General features: G+C 36.8%; 3 protein-coding genes across 4 annotated transcripts; 1 reads left to right on the plus strand and 2 right to left on the minus strand.

Moving 5' to 3' along the window:
• Positions 1-249: 249 nt before the first annotated feature.
• On the minus strand, positions 250-3,659 carry LOC124412396 (ionotropic receptor 75a-like). 2 transcript variants are annotated; one of them, XM_046892233.1, is made up of 10 exons: positions 3,458-3,659; positions 2,940-3,106; positions 2,530-2,841; positions 2,283-2,407; positions 1,996-2,163; positions 1,689-1,924; positions 1,373-1,584; positions 1,141-1,305; positions 918-1,033; positions 250-573 (listed from the first exon to the last, which is right to left on the minus strand). In XM_046892233.1, the coding sequence occupies exons 1-10, from the start codon at positions 3,600-3,602 to the stop codon at positions 315-317; spliced, it is 1,905 nt and encodes a 634-aa protein (XP_046748189.1). In that variant the 5' UTR covers positions 3,603-3,659; the 3' UTR covers positions 250-314. The 2 variants fall into 2 exon arrangements, with proteins under 2 accessions (XP_046748189.1, XP_046748190.1); XM_046892234.1 differs by having other exon boundaries at positions 3,445-3,593.
• Positions 3,660-4,444: 785 nt separating this feature from the next.
• On the plus strand, positions 4,445-9,298 carry LOC124412638 (RNA cytidine acetyltransferase). The gene is made up of 17 exons (XM_046892683.1): positions 4,445-4,675; positions 4,802-5,065; positions 5,185-5,343; positions 5,423-5,659; positions 5,857-6,061; positions 6,152-6,273; positions 6,358-6,494; positions 6,574-6,858; positions 6,955-7,036; positions 7,174-7,290; positions 7,363-7,539; positions 7,610-7,754; positions 7,823-7,967; positions 8,039-8,250; positions 8,340-8,512; positions 8,605-8,853; positions 8,991-9,298. Exons 1-17 carry the CDS (start codon positions 4,568-4,570, stop codon positions 9,216-9,218), a joined length of 3,045 nt encoding a protein of 1,014 aa, XP_046748639.1. The 5' UTR covers positions 4,445-4,567; the 3' UTR covers positions 9,219-9,298.
• On the minus strand, positions 9,292-14,806 carry LOC124412639 (nuclear fragile X mental retardation-interacting protein 1-like). The gene is made up of 6 exons (XM_046892684.1): positions 14,104-14,806; positions 13,192-13,383; positions 10,492-10,790; positions 10,163-10,395; positions 9,861-10,046; positions 9,292-9,719 (listed from the first exon to the last, which is right to left on the minus strand). The coding sequence occupies exons 1-6, from the start codon at positions 14,503-14,505 to the stop codon at positions 9,361-9,363; spliced, it is 1,671 nt and encodes a 556-aa protein (XP_046748640.1). The 5' UTR covers positions 14,506-14,806; the 3' UTR covers positions 9,292-9,360.
• Positions 14,807-15,399: the final 593 nt, after the last annotated feature.

Raw genomic sequence — 15,399 nt, forward strand, 5'->3', positions numbered from 1 at the left:
AGGGTCATGTTTGATTTTAAATGAGTGATTCACAAAACTAATCCTGCATAGTGATGTCTGGGTGTTGGGGAGTAGCGGGGGAAGGATTTCCCGACTGCCAAACATGACTATGCATGATTCACTATCGTTATTAAATTTCCGATAGCAAAACTAATCTTATGTGGAATAGTATAGAGTAGTGGTTGGCTAAATTAACTTTTTGAGGAAACACCAGTATTTCATGAAATTGTGACAGTAAATCAATCTCTATTTTCTACTATACACAACATTATATTTTTCGGTCAAGTGCATATAATATTTGCAAAATTTTCAACTTATAGTTCATTGTGATTTTTGCATAATTTGTGCAATAGTCCAACTATGTGGAATTCCAAATGTTTAACAAAGTATTCCATAAAATATACTGTAGCTGCCCCGATAGCTCCGAATAACAGTAAAAACAATGCCGGTAAAAATTCACCAACTGAAATTTGAACTGGTTTCAAACTGTGGCTTGCAGGACAGCGTGGCCGACTGTACTGCCATAAATGTTTCAGCCTCTCTCCCATTCCGTGTTCAATAATTTGACGTAGTCTGTAAAAGATGTTCACAGTTTGAGTTATTGAACCAATAAATTTTTGTAATTTTTATCTGTACCTCTTGTTTTCGAGTATCCACACCATAAGGACCATAGGACATTTTATACAGGCCCATGTATAAGCGATAGCTCATCAGTATTGCAACTGGTGCTAAGACCATTGTACAAGAGCGGTCATGAGAATGAGTTGAATATTCAAACATTGTCATTTTGAGCAGAAATTAGATTAGCTGTAAATAAGATCATACTTTTCCTTTGCTTAACACTCATGGTACACATACTCGAAAACACAGAGTATATTCCAAAATTGCTTTTGTTAAACATTGCTGCATGTACAGACCCATAGGTGACCATTTTTTTGAACGGGGAATGTTTACTGGTAACAGTACCAAGATGCGGGGCAGGAAATAATGTAATTTGAACCAGATCACAAATTTCGTCTTCAGTAAATTCATCCTAGAAGTAATTATTAGATAAAATCAAATTAGACAGTAGATAATTAGTTATTACATACATATATGCATCGTTGTTATATGTTATGATATACTGAGCTGGTCTCTTACCGTTATAAATTTATACGCAGAATCAATATCCGTGTGATAAGCAAAATTGCCCTTTTGCACTCTGCGGAGCCCTTCGGTTACATTAAAGTAGGCGGCATGTTTTCGACCTTGTCCAGGTGCAATTTTACGCCTGTGAAGTTCCAGGGCAATCAGATCTGTTGTCGTCTGCCAAGAAATAGTTGCATTTTTATTATCCGATGGATGGTATGCAAGTAAATGAGAATTTCCTTACCGCAAAATGGTTGCGAGTGTAGGCGATGTCTTCAATCCCTACCGGCATATCACTATCTAATAGATCTTGCAGTGTTTTAATGTATCGTGGCGGTTCAGCTAATAAAGAACCAACAATACTTGCTGAATAATACTGGTAGAGTAAGAGAGTCCACAAAAATAATGAGAGGAATACTAAACGCCCAGAGTAAAGCTGAGGACCGTCCGATAAGCCTAGATTATAAAGTCAGACTTATTTTCATCTCATCTTCAACAACTTTGATGAATAAACTGGACACAAGCTGTGTATTGGTCAACTACGATAAATTTATCTTTACCCTGTTGGCATACAGCAGCCACTGTAATCAAAGCTGTTTCAGATCCTGGATACGAGTGGAGAGTGTTAAGCGGTGGGTTATCTCGAAAATGGATTTCAACGTTTGCTGTAAGCCAGAGTAGAATCCAACTTAGTACGGCTATGATGATAGTAAAATACCAGACCTCTTCCCTAAATGGCTTTAAAAATCCATTGCGAACTGAACGCTTTTTCGGATGGCGAAGTATGAAACAGGCTCTGTAAGGAATAAAAATTATACTAAGGTGTGATACACGTTTAATTATGCGGTAATTGTTAGTCTGTACAACTTTGCCATGTATGTTTGTACTGTAAACTCCGACACTTCAATACGTTCTTTTTTGAACATTAACGGACTTCCTCCAATGTCAGCAATTCCGGCAATCAGATCTCCCATCATACCATTATACGTTCCGTTTATCAAGTAGCCCCAGCTATCAGTGAGCTTCAAGTGAATTCTATTTATGTATAAAAACAACGTCGTATTTTTAAAAGTTGTGCATGTAAAAAAAACGACAATTACGTTAAAATCTTTGTGTGAATCTTGTCAATGATTCAAACAGTTAAAAGTACTTACGTGAAATTGTAGTAATCTCGTAAATTTCTAATCAAAGCGTAGTTATAGCGATGCATTGTGTCAAGGTGTCGATTAATTGGATTTGTCATGTAAGTTTCGAAATCTGGAGTTGGCTCATGTAGAAGCTGAGGGTAAAAAAATTCCGATCAACTGGGCGTCATACAAACAAGCAAGGCTGACACAAGAATTGAAAAATGCGGAGATACTGAAAATAGGTTTTTTTTTTTAAATTATTCAAGACACGAACAGCAAGTGACACATTAATACTGAGGCCCTTCAAGTTTGCACGCCGTTGATACTTGTACTGAGTAAGCGTAATGTCCAGACCACTGTACTGATTCCATTTTCCCATGTATGTTACATTTAATATTCCACCGTGTCTGTAACTTGGGTTATAGACATCATACAAGATGTAATTCAATTCATTTTTTACAGCCACCGTCATTTCAGTATCTATGGTCAGTTGCAGGTCTTGGAGTGTTGTGGTAGGAGGTGTTTCTAGTTTCGTCACCAATAACCAGTGATAACTCTGATTATATGAAAGTTGCTGTTTTGAAAACTGGCAAATATTGACTAATTAGTATTCAGAGGTATAAAAGTGCATTTCAAGTGTAAATATGTAAGATAATTTAAAAGAGATTTGTAATTCAAGCTCACTTCTGCTAAAACAGAGTCGCTGTACGGGCAGTCCAAGTTGAGCACTATACCAAGAGCGTAATAATTAACAGTCAACAATCTTCTCATGTCCAAAGCATTGGATGGTATGGGAATGTACGAAAGTTTCAACTTAGATACCGTGGAGTGGTGATAAAAATCTACTTGCTCTGTTAATCAATGCAACCACGGTAAAATTAGTTATAATATCGTTCTTTCCTTACCTAAGAAAAAATCTGTCTATAACCCATACCGGTTCCCCATTTGAATTTTCATTATCATATTATCTTCAAATTTAAGACAATTAATTTCCATATTGGGATTTTATTATACCTATAATAAGAAATACCAATATTGGTACCTATTTCATACAGAGGAGTTCCATAGGAAATAAATTAACATTGCAAACACGTTTCTCGAATTCCTACATTATAGTATTAAAATCCAATTATAAAGATTCATTTTATGAACAAGTCCTATTCAGAATAATCCGACAAAGAAGAAATACTAATTAGTCTTACGATGATCATCCCAACAAGCGAAAACAGTGACCTGACGTATGAATTTTCTTTCGAAAAAGTCAATTGTGAGCTTTTGAATCTCGTAATTGTTGGAGTGTACACCAACCAAGATAGTAATGAAGAAAATTAGATATATAGAGCTCATTTGGTTAATATTCGCGTGATCTCTGCTGCTAAGTATTTAACGAATCTTTACTCTACAAACGAATTTCTGAATCTAACGTCTTAAATATCAAACACCCGCGGTTTTATATCATACTGGCAGCGAGTTCACTCACTCATTATGAGATAAGTATTAAAGCTCGTCCCACTTCCTTGTCACCATGAATCTTTCACAATTCGATAAGTTCGCGTGTACGTACATAGCGAACACATCATTTCATTCCTGAACATAGCATAATTGAGGGTTCAACATATGTCAACAAGGAGTGAAACTTTTCAAGTATTCGTGCATCCTATCATCTTGTAAAATATGGGGTTCTCTGGGCTGCAATTTTTCCTGCCGAAGAAATATCCTACCTACTCAATAATTCATCGATACCCTCCAGCCAATGTAATGAGCACCTTGCTCACCGCGGACGATGAGCTTTCAGCGGGTATGATAATCATTTCGCGTTTGTCAATGTAAATCTTCGGGATAATAATATCAGTAAAATACTAAAATATCTACGCTCATTCCTGTGCAAAATGTTGAAAAATACACAGTGATTATTGAAAAATGTTATTCAGAGCTTTGATCATTCGCCTTATCACAGGCAACCCAACTGGCTTTTCTGTGTGTTTAGTTGCCTTCGCATCGCATGATCACCACCATCCCTGCATGCTATGGCAATTCTGCATTCTGATTGGTTGGCTCAGGTTAGATTAGGTTGGTCAACCAATCAGAATGCTTGGTGGTGGGAAATGCTGCTACTGCTGCTACGATTTGCGCTCATGAAATTCCAGCCAAATTGCAGCTACAGTTTACTTCCGAGTCAGCCAGCGGCTGCACGTGTGGATCTGCGTGGTTGATCAACTTAACCTCAAAGTTCTATTTGAATTTAGAAATTGTGATACGTTACGTATTAAATTCTACAATATAACTTTATTCTGTCAATAAGCTTTATAAAAATGGTGCGAAAGAAGATAGATAACAGGATTCGCATCTTAATTGAGAATGGAGTCAAGTCGGGTCACAGAACAATGTTCGTTGTTGTCGGTGATAAAGCACGTGATCAGGTAAGCACTGTCACTATGTAACAGAATTTAAAATCTAATAACAGTCAAGTTTTTACCAAAAATTGACGTTTTAATACATCTTGGCGTCACTAATACAAACTTCTTGAATTCATCCATATTGATTAGGTGGTCATACTACATCATATGCTGTCAAAGTCAGTGATTAAAGCACGACCCTCTGTGCTGTGGTGCTATAAAAAAGAACTGGGTTTCAGCAGCCACCGTAAGAAGCGCATGAAGTCGTTACAACAAAAGATAAAATCTGGGAAACTGAACGTCAATGAGGATGATCCTTTTGAATTATTTGTCGTTTCAACCGACATCCGCTACTGCTATTATTCCGAGACACATAAGATTTTGGGAAACACATTTGGCATGTGTGTTCTCCAGGTAAGTTTAATTATAATCATGATTAATTACTGCTCTTGCTCAAAGTGAATCTTGATCTTATTAAAAACAGCCCCATATATTTCTTTGAACTTAATATAAGTGGCTTAAATGCATTTCAGGATTTTGAAGCATTAACACCAAATCTCTTGGCTCGTACAATTGAAACCGTGGAGGGAGGTGGAATAATTGTTTTACTTCTACAATCTTTGAATTCCCTGAAACAGTTATATACAATGACTATGGATGTTCATCAACGTTTTCGCACCGAAGCTCACCAGGTGAAATTCAAAAACCATTCTGACACTTTATTCCCACAACTGGCAATGTGCTTCATAATTATCGTAAAACGTATTTCAGGATGTGGTGTGCAGATTCAACGAAAGATTTCTACTTTCTCTTGCATCTTGCAACCGCTGTCTTGTTGTCGATGATCAGCTAAGAGTGCTTCCGATATCTTCACAAAATTTGAAAATTGAAGCAGTAGAAAAGGCCGGCGAATCCGAAGAGCAAAGTGAACTAGACATATTGAAAGATAGCCTTCGAGACACTCAGCCTGTCTCTGCACTTGTTAATTGCTGCAAGACTGTTGACCAGGTAAAAATAGTGTAATTATAATATCTAAAAATTTTCACTGGAGATGGGGAATTTTTATATACCGATCTCACTCTTAATAATTTTTATATTAAATTAAAAGGAAATATTTGGTAAAAAAAGTTCCGCAAGCTTTTTTTTCAATTCATAGCTGCTACTCAATCATGTTAGGAACAAAGTAACATAAAATTTCTTTGTAGGCTAAGGCTCTGCTCACATTTATCGAAACAATATCTGAAAAGACACTTCGATCTACCGTTTCTCTAACCGCTGCCAGAGGACGTGGAAAATCTGCAACAATGGGTCTTGCTGTTGCTGCAGCTGTTGCATTCGGCTACTCTAACATATATGTTTCTAGCCCCAGCCCAGAAAATTTGAATACATTCTTTGACTTTGTTTTTAAAGGCAAGTATCCAATACCACCTCAATCAAATAGATATTGGTTAATTGATTATTGAACAGTAAACTTTTACATGCTTGAGTGGATATTTACAGGATTTGACGCTTTGGCGTATCAAGAACATTTAGACTATGGACTTGTACAGTCAACTAATCCAGAATTCAATAAAGCAACTGTTCGGGTAAACATTTTCAGAGACCATCGACAAACCATTCAGGTATGGCTACTTTGTCTGAAATTACTTAATATAGGATAATTCATAGCACATACTTACTTTAACAATATCAATTGATGGTTTCAGTATATTTATCCTACCGATGTACAGAAACTAAGTCAAGCAGAGTTGCTTGTAATTGATGAAGCAGCAGCAATACCGTTGCCTTATGTCAAGGCCATGCTAGGGCCTTACCTGGTATTTCTCGCTTCCACAATAAATGGGTAAATTGGATAATCTAACTTATAAACCGTTCGACATAATTCAAGGATCTAGTAAAACACATAATATGCACATTGACAGGTACGAAGGTACAGGACGGTCGTTATCCTTGAAACTGTTACAACAATTGAGAAGCCAAACGACAGGATCGAACAAACATGACAAGAGTTCCCAGTCTAGTAAAGATAATCAGACGGTTGGGAGGCAGTTGCATGAACTTACACTTGAAGAATCTATCAGATACAAGTCTGGTGATTCTGTGGAGCAGTGGCTCACTGAACTACTTTGTCTTGATGCAATGACGCAAGCTCCTATTCTTTCTGGCTGCCCACCTCCCGATACTTGTCAATTGTATTACATCAACAGGTATTCCTTATTTGATCTCTAGATCTTCATTAAACAAGGCAGAATTTAATCACTAAAAAAATTTACATTTCATCATGAACATATTTCGTCATTCAGGGATACTTTATTCTGCTACCACAAAGCTTCAGAAATGTTTTTACAAAGGTTGGTTGCGTTGTACGTCGCTTCACATTATAAAGTAAGTATATGGCTATGTGATACATTATGTCGTATTGCATGACTCGCCAGTATTATATGCATATCTATAGACAAATACATATACCTTTGATTATTACCTTTTTTACAAGGGCATAATTACATAACAACACCTTGCAGAATAGCCCAAATGATCTGCAAATGATGTCAGATGCTCCAGCACACCATTTGTTTTGCCTGTTAGGACCTGTTGACCCAAACAAAAACGCATTGCCTGAAATATTAGTAGTAATTCAGGTTTGTATCCATTGTCTTATCCAGTATACATGATGCCTGTATACAATTTCTAACATCAATCTCTTCCTGCAGTTATGCTTAGAAGGTCAAGTCAGCAAATCTACAGTTGCAGATGGACTTGGAAGAGGACGTAGAGCTGCTGGTGATCTTATTCCGTGGACTATTGCTCAGCAGTATCAAGATCAGGATTTTCCTACACTTGCAGGGGCGCGAATCGTCCGAATTGCAACACACCCTGATTATCAGGCGGTAGGACGATTATACATTCCTTCTTTTTCTTTTCAGAAACAGTGACTAGATAATTTAATTCCTGTTTCAGATGGGATATGGCACCCGAGCATTACAACTTTTGAAACAATATTATGAAATGAAAATACCAAATATTGATGAAAAGGTCGAAGAACCAATTACAGAAATCTCACATGTCCAGGATGATGAAGTATCTTTACTCAAAGAAACTGTCGGTACGTTCTTCCACATTCAATACCTACATAGTCATACACTTGTTGATTGATTAATTAATATTTCTTAGAACCTCGCAACTCGTTGCCGCCTTTGCTGTTGAAATTGAGTGAGAGACGCCCTGAGCCTCTGGATTACATCGGAGTATCGTTTGGCCTCACTGAACCACTTCTTAAATTCTGGAAGAGAGCCAATTTTGTTCCCGTTTACTTACGGTATGCATTCATTCAAATAGTGAACGTACTCGAGGATTTTAATTACTAATTCTTCTTTACTTATAATTTAGGCAAACAACAAACGACTTGACTGGAGAGCATTCTTGTATTTTGTTATGCAAACTGGGAACTGATCAGGAAGAAACCAGTAATTGGCTGGAAGCATATTCTAAGGATTTTCGTCGTCGATTTATAACACTTCTCTCATTCTCGTTCAGCTCATTCTCCCCGCATCTTGCACTTAGTGTTCTCATAAATAAGACTATTCAAGTTTCTCCAATGAGTGAGTATTTGCATATCTCTGATTGAACGCTGAACTTTCGAGCTGTGTCATAAAGTATTTTTGATTGATAATCTCATGTTTTGCTTTAGGCCTAGAAAAGGATACATTGGACATGTATTTCACAACATACGATGTGAAGCGCCTAGAAATGTACAGTAATAATATGGCTGATTATCATCTAGTCATGGATTTGTTACCATCTCTAGCCAGACTCTATTTTCTCCACTTGATGGGTGATGTTCATTTCTCACCAGTTCAGTCTGTAAGTATTGCAGCGTTATATATTTGTATCTATTATAATCTGAATTATGTCAAACAGACAGTTTTATACGGCTTGTTGATCTTCAATTACAGGCAATTCTACTCGGTTTAGGCTTGCAGCATAAAACCGTTGACAAATTGGTAGAAGAGTTGGGCCTTCCTTCCTCTCAGCTCTTGGGTTTGTTCAACCGTGTCATCCGTAGATCGGTGCAGTACTTGAATAGTGTGGTGGAAAACTTTATTGAAAATAAAATGATGAATAAAATAACAACTAATACTGGAGTAAATATGAACCCTATTGGTGGCAAGAGTATGCACGATGAACTTGAAGATGCAGCTAAGGTTTGGATTTTATGTTATTAATTTCATGGTACTTGATATACGGTTTTACAATTTTTTTGCTACTCCCGTTTTCCGTCACAGATTTCCTAATAACTCTAGACATTTCACGATAGCGGTACACGATTTTTTCCTTGCAGGAACTGAAGATTAAACAAAAAGCTGAACTAGACAGGTTGAAAAGAGAGAACTTAAGTCAGTACGCTATAAAAGGTTCAGAAACAGATTGGGAAAGTGCTCTCTCTGGAAAAAGTGGCAATGCGAGTCTTATTTCTGTTAAAAGTATAGACAAAAGAATAGCTGATGATGATCCCAAGGATTTTCCGAAGGGTGGGCAGAAGAAAAAGAAGAAGCGCTTCTCTAAGTAATACTTTTCGAATTGCTTTAAGAAGTTACAGATGTGCAGTACATGTATATTGACGAACATAAAAGTACTCCTTCAATCTTTTTCAAATTCTTTATTGCGCCAATACTTATTAACAATATCATAACGAAGACAGCACAATGTAATCACTCAAAATAATTGTTATCAACAATGTACTTTATACATTGGCAAATCAAGTTTCTTTCATGCTGTATTGATCGGGACAAAAGCTTGTTGAGTAATCGATTTTTGTTTGTTTTACGTATCCCTTCTGCGGTGTGATTTTTGTGTTGATGAAACCTTTGATTGTTTCGGTCGTTTTTATATTTGTTATCGTTTCGCTTCGTGTTTTCAAAATGTTCAGACCTATGTCTGCTGTCTTTATTTCTCGTTCTAGCGTTATTGTTAATGTGACAGCCATCTGGATTCGTTAAGGCCGGAACACTTACAGGAATGTCAGTATCTACTTTTATTTTTTTAAACGGAACTTCTTCAGGTCTGTCATCTGTAGGACCAAAATAGCTACTATGAGAACAATGGCAATATAACGATAGGTAAAACAATTGTAAAAATTTCGTAAAAATTCTAAAATTATCTCATAAGACGAAATATCAACATTACAGTATGTTGTGTTATGCAAAATTACCTTTGTCGGAATCTGTACCGTAATCTGCTACCAGACTCAACGAAAAAGTTTTATTTGCCTCAAGGTTCATGGTTAGATCCACTTCATCAGTTTCAGAAATGTGCCCCGTACTTCTTATGCCCACTTCATTATCTGAATCCTCAATGAGAGAATACTCTTCATCACTCGCCGATTGCCGTAAGTGCACTTAAATGTTAAGATTTAAAGTATGATTATAATTCAGTCTACGATTTTCCGAAATTGAAATTATGCAGCAAATTTCCCTGGAAAACTTTACTATCTGCATGAAAACTATGACTTACAAGTGCCTGGAAACATTTGCAAGCCACTATAAAGCTGTGATTCCAAAGCCTTTGCAGGTACAGGTAAGGCACGTGTTCGTCTACGAGTTTTGCGTCTTGTAACTTTTTTTGTTTCATTCTTATTCATATTCAATTCTGTTATTGATTTCTTCTCCCTAATTACTTCGTACCGCTTTTGTTTCTCCAACGCTTCGGCTGCTTGATGTTTTATGTTAGCTTTTGTTGGGTATCGCCTGAAATCATAATTATATTCGTAAAACTTGATGGCATCAAGATTAAGAAATTATGTACCGTTCAATACTTGAACAATAAATATTCGATGTAGCTACCGTTTGCGTTCTGCTATCCAGTTTTGGATATCTTCTGGCGTTGATAGATTCTTCATTCTATGATAAAGGCCCGTAGTGTGTTGCATGCTGATGTGTTTGTCAACTAGCTTTGGATGCGCTGAAAAGACGCAACCATCTATTCCACAAACTCGATGTTCCCCCATATGCCGAGCAAGGGATTCCTCTGACGGGAACTCCCTGTCACATACCTCACAGTAATGTTCGTGTTCTTCTTCTGAGCTCTGATAATTTTCATCTCTTTCATCATAAGCAGATGTGTCAGCTGAGTAGAGGGTTGCCTAAAATTTACAACTTGAAAAAATTATTCTCATCTAGTAAATCTTCAGGCAAATTAAAGTGCACTTAGAGTATAGTACTGATAGAATCCCCAGAGATGTGAAATCGCCTTAAAGTAAACAGGCTCAAATAACTTCTTGTTGATTGTAACGGAAGTGACTCGTTTATGAGAGAATGAAAAGATCTAACAGTTCTGCAATCGCACTAAGTTTCACTAAAGATTTCTAGGCGCTTCATAGGTACAGTTATCTACATGAGCTTTCAGTGATTGAAAAAGCATACCCAAAGGTGTTTTATGAACAGTAATGAGTATGTTAGTATTGCTTCATCGAATAATTCATTTTTCTTTATTTATATAGGACTGTGTTCATTGCTTCAAAGTAAAAATTTGTGTTCTTTATTTGAGCTCAGATAATTGTCTACAGTACGTATTAACTGTAACAATATGCTTACCATTGAATGACTCATTCAATTTTTTTATCAGGCAGACTCATATTATTTGATTCTGAATGATGTAAAACTTCATCAAAAAAGTTACGTATAATGCTCACAAGAGTAACACCAATAATTTGAGTGGTCGGTATACAGTAGTTACAGTAGTTACAATAGCAATTTCATATTTTTCCAGTAGTCGAAAAAAGGAATTACGAAAATAACTAATTGTTTGTCACACTTTTAAGGAATCAGTTTTTTTTTTTTTTTTTTTATCGAAAAGTACTTTACCTTCAGCACAGTAATGGTTATTATTCTTGCAGAGATCAGACATGCATAACTGATTCTTACTGTTGTATTAATAATGTTGAACAAAGTATGTTTTACAAGAAATTTGAAAAACTATTACATTAATGAAGTATTAGATCAGATCGGGTAAATTTACAATATGCATTGATCAAGAAACTACGATATCTTTTGAAACCTCAGGATATTATAAGCAAAAGATTAGCTACTAGATATTACACTGTGGTAAATTAAATATTTGATTATTCAGAGACGGAATGCTCCTACTTGGGTTATATGTATGTAAAAATTATCCAAGTTTTATAGTGTTTTCATACAATGGCAATGGTCATAAAAGTCAATTGTTTCACTGAACAACAATAAGTGTACTACTTCTTAGATGCGCCAAAGAGAAACTTCTTGTGCAGCACTTTCAATTTGTGGATAATACAGAGTCAAAAGGAACAACATGATTACAAGTTATAGAAATATTTATTCTTACATTATAGTTTTTTTAATACAAATATCCTTTTGCTATTTATCATTTGCTTGAATAATATTGGCCAGTACAAACAGTGAATTCAAAACACTTTCCGACTCCAATTGATAAATTAAATACTACATCAAATAAAAACTACATGGAATAAATTTACATACATTACAGTGCTAAAAGCTATCTAGAAATGATGACTGCAGGCAATTCACTTAATCTAGAGTAATACCCAAAAATCTAAATAATTAAATCACAAAAAAGAATCCCTTCAGAAGTTAATTTTACCATGTAATATCAACAAATATAGCTTGGAGCACTGTATACTGGCCGCAGGGCAATTTAGGAGCGTATTAATTCAAAACAAAATTGTCTAAAGGCCAGTGTAACTTTGATTGTTACATAAATATCTTAGTAAAGTCTTACGCATTTCCTTTAAGCAAGTTGTCTAAGAAAAAGGTAGACAGGGTTTTAACCAATACACTAGATGCTAAACAAACATTAGGAACAAAAAACGTCATTCAAGTCTTCAGTTGGATTTGAGAAGGTAGTCATTGCCAATACGTCTTTTTAGATCGGTATGTGCTACGTGTGCTCTTGTGCATCAATGATTTTCATATAATAAACAAAACGAACTATTATAGTACAGTTACTATGGTAAAGTAAATTGTTCGAGCTTTCAGAAATAGTTCGTTACTTCATTGAGACAATGAATATTGAATACTAAAAATATAAGTTTGACAATGGATTAACTTATTAATGGTTAGAAGAAAGAGGAGTAGCCTAAAGCTTAGGACTGAGCCTTTTCGCTGGAAGGCTGCGTCTCCTCCGCTAGCTTCATTTGCTCTGTTTGCTCAGTTGAATCGACAGTTATCTGAACACCCTTGGATTCAATTGAATTCTTATCACTTGTTTTTTGACCACCCTGTAACCAAAGTAATCTGTAAACTGTTGTGCTCTATTTATTTGTCCGAAAATTTCTCTAAACATCATAACACAATTGAAAAGTTAATGGCCATATCTGATGCAAATTTCCCATTAAGATTTCTGACTCCTGCAGGTGTTCCAAATTTTCTCAGTTTCTATTCGGAGCACTCTGTGTACGATAATCAGTATGTATAAGTGTCTTAAAATTCAATGCGTAATTAACCCATGCTGAATTTGAAATATTCTAGAAACTTATTATCAATGAATACCTGTTCCGGATTCTTGGCCAAATATTCTGTTTTAGCGTCGCGGATCATTCTGGTAACTTTATTCCGCAAATCTTTGAACTCTTCCCATTCCATTGCATCTTTGTTTTTCTTAGCTTTGGCGTATAGCTTATTTTTCTTTTGTATCTCGCTACGAATCTCATCAGTCATCCATGGTTTCTTTAATTCTAATTCCTGAGTACCGCAAACAGAAGAAGTTAGATAAATATGCAGATAAATGAATATATAGATGATGATCTTTGCTTGGCAGAAATTATACAGACTGTTTTGATAGGTAACTAACAAACTATAACTGGTAAGATAAAGCTATTAATTTGATATATGTGAGTCTGACATGACGATAAATAATCGCCTTCTTGCTTTCCATATCTTTTGCCAGGCAATAGACAGTATGAGTGTGCTTCGTATCTCACACGTGTGATGTGCTCTTGGATAGCAATAGAATATATTTCAAAAAAATGCTAGCACCTGTAATTACAGGTCAAATTTTAGCCAATCGAGTGTGAAAACTTGAGCCATGCATTACTTAATGTGTCTATGTCACGTGTAGACATGGAATGAGCTGGAGATACATGCGAATAACTATTTGGATGAATAATTAAAATGATAGAGAAACTATGGTGAAACTAATAAGCGATGGACACGATAAGTGGTTCACAATAAAGGCCAAACTTCATAACTATCCTTGTTTTGATTAGCTTTTGTAACGTGTAAAATTGAGAAGAAATTAATTAATGAATTATTCAGAGTATTCTGTTTCAGTATGACATTCCTTAGCAATTTGTCCTTGGTGCATACGAATCAGTGCCATACGATAATTAAGTAAAAGACAATCAATCGAATACCTGGACTGATTGTTCTTAAACCACACAACCTTATACGAATAACATTTACCTCAAGTTTGCTGACTTTTTTTGAATTATTCATTCCTTTACCCTTCATGTTAATTCCACATAGCGGTAGCCGGGCTCGCATGTGTGGCAAGCCTTGGGATGGCAGCATGCCTCGAGAAGTGGGTCTCATGGGAGGTGGACCACAGGGTCCCATTCCTCTGGGACCCATCATTGGCCCCATCATCATTGGTGGCATGCCACGTATCCTCGGGCCAAACATTGGCATGCCGGGACCAGGCAATGGCATACGTTGCCTCATGGGGCCGAACATCGGATGCGGTGGCATTCTGAGCGGCATACCAGGAGGCGGTAGACGGCCACCAAACCGTGGAGGAGGCATGGGACGCATCCCGACCGGAGGCATTCGAGGGCCGAGCATTGGCCCCCTGTTTAATGGGCTCATAACGTTCAGAAACGATCAGGAGTTGAGCGATAACTGATTGTGAGGTGGACCTTACTTGCCGCCAGTGCAATGGTTATTGCTTGGGACAGCTACAGGTTAAAACTTGATAAATTTACATGTGCGAGCTTGCAATAGAAAGCAGGTGTTTTTTTTTTTGTTTGTATTTTGTATTCCACCAATTCGCGTTCACTACACACGTGTTCTAATCGCTAATACAACAAGTTCACGAAGTTGTCTATAACTGTTGATTAAATCAAACTGAATCGCAAAATTCGATTCTCCGTTGCAGCCGTGATAAACGTGCTCGACGCAAGGTGAGGGCGCTGGACTAACACGATGGCGATCCACGGATATAGGAATTACTGAAGATTGGCGGATAAAGCATAGACTTATCTTCGGATCGCCAAACACAATGGCGTTGCTAGCAATTGACTTCTAGACAACTTGGACGAGGTAACTCATAGCGTACGTTTGCGAGGTATCCCAGGGTATTCATATCGAGGTATTTAGCCAAATTATAGGGTGACTTTTAATCGTGTCGATAAGTTATTTGAGAACCGACATCAGGCAACTTTCAGACACTGGATATGTTTAACGGAACTTTTGCTGACTGCCTAAGACTGCAGCATTGAGTCACCCATCTATCTAGTGTCTCTGCGTCGAAGAGAGCGAAGAGAGTGCATAGACTTATAAGTCTATGGCCGGATGGGAGTATTGCAAGTTACCGTCATTTCAAGAAATAGCCGATAAATATGCATCCCGCAATGCTGGCATCACGGTCTTACAGGTCTTACACACAGGTCTTGCAACTCGGGCAAAAGTTCAGTAGGAGGCAGTGACTCCACTATTGAAGAAAAATCTAGGTGGCGCTGCGATCGAGGGATACATAAACAT

This window comes from Diprion similis, chromosome 11 (genome assembly GCF_021155765.1).
Source record: "Diprion similis isolate iyDipSimi1 chromosome 11, iyDipSimi1.1, whole genome shotgun sequence".
In the NCBI taxonomy this organism is placed as follows: domain Eukaryota; kingdom Metazoa; phylum Arthropoda; class Insecta; order Hymenoptera; family Diprionidae; genus Diprion; species Diprion similis.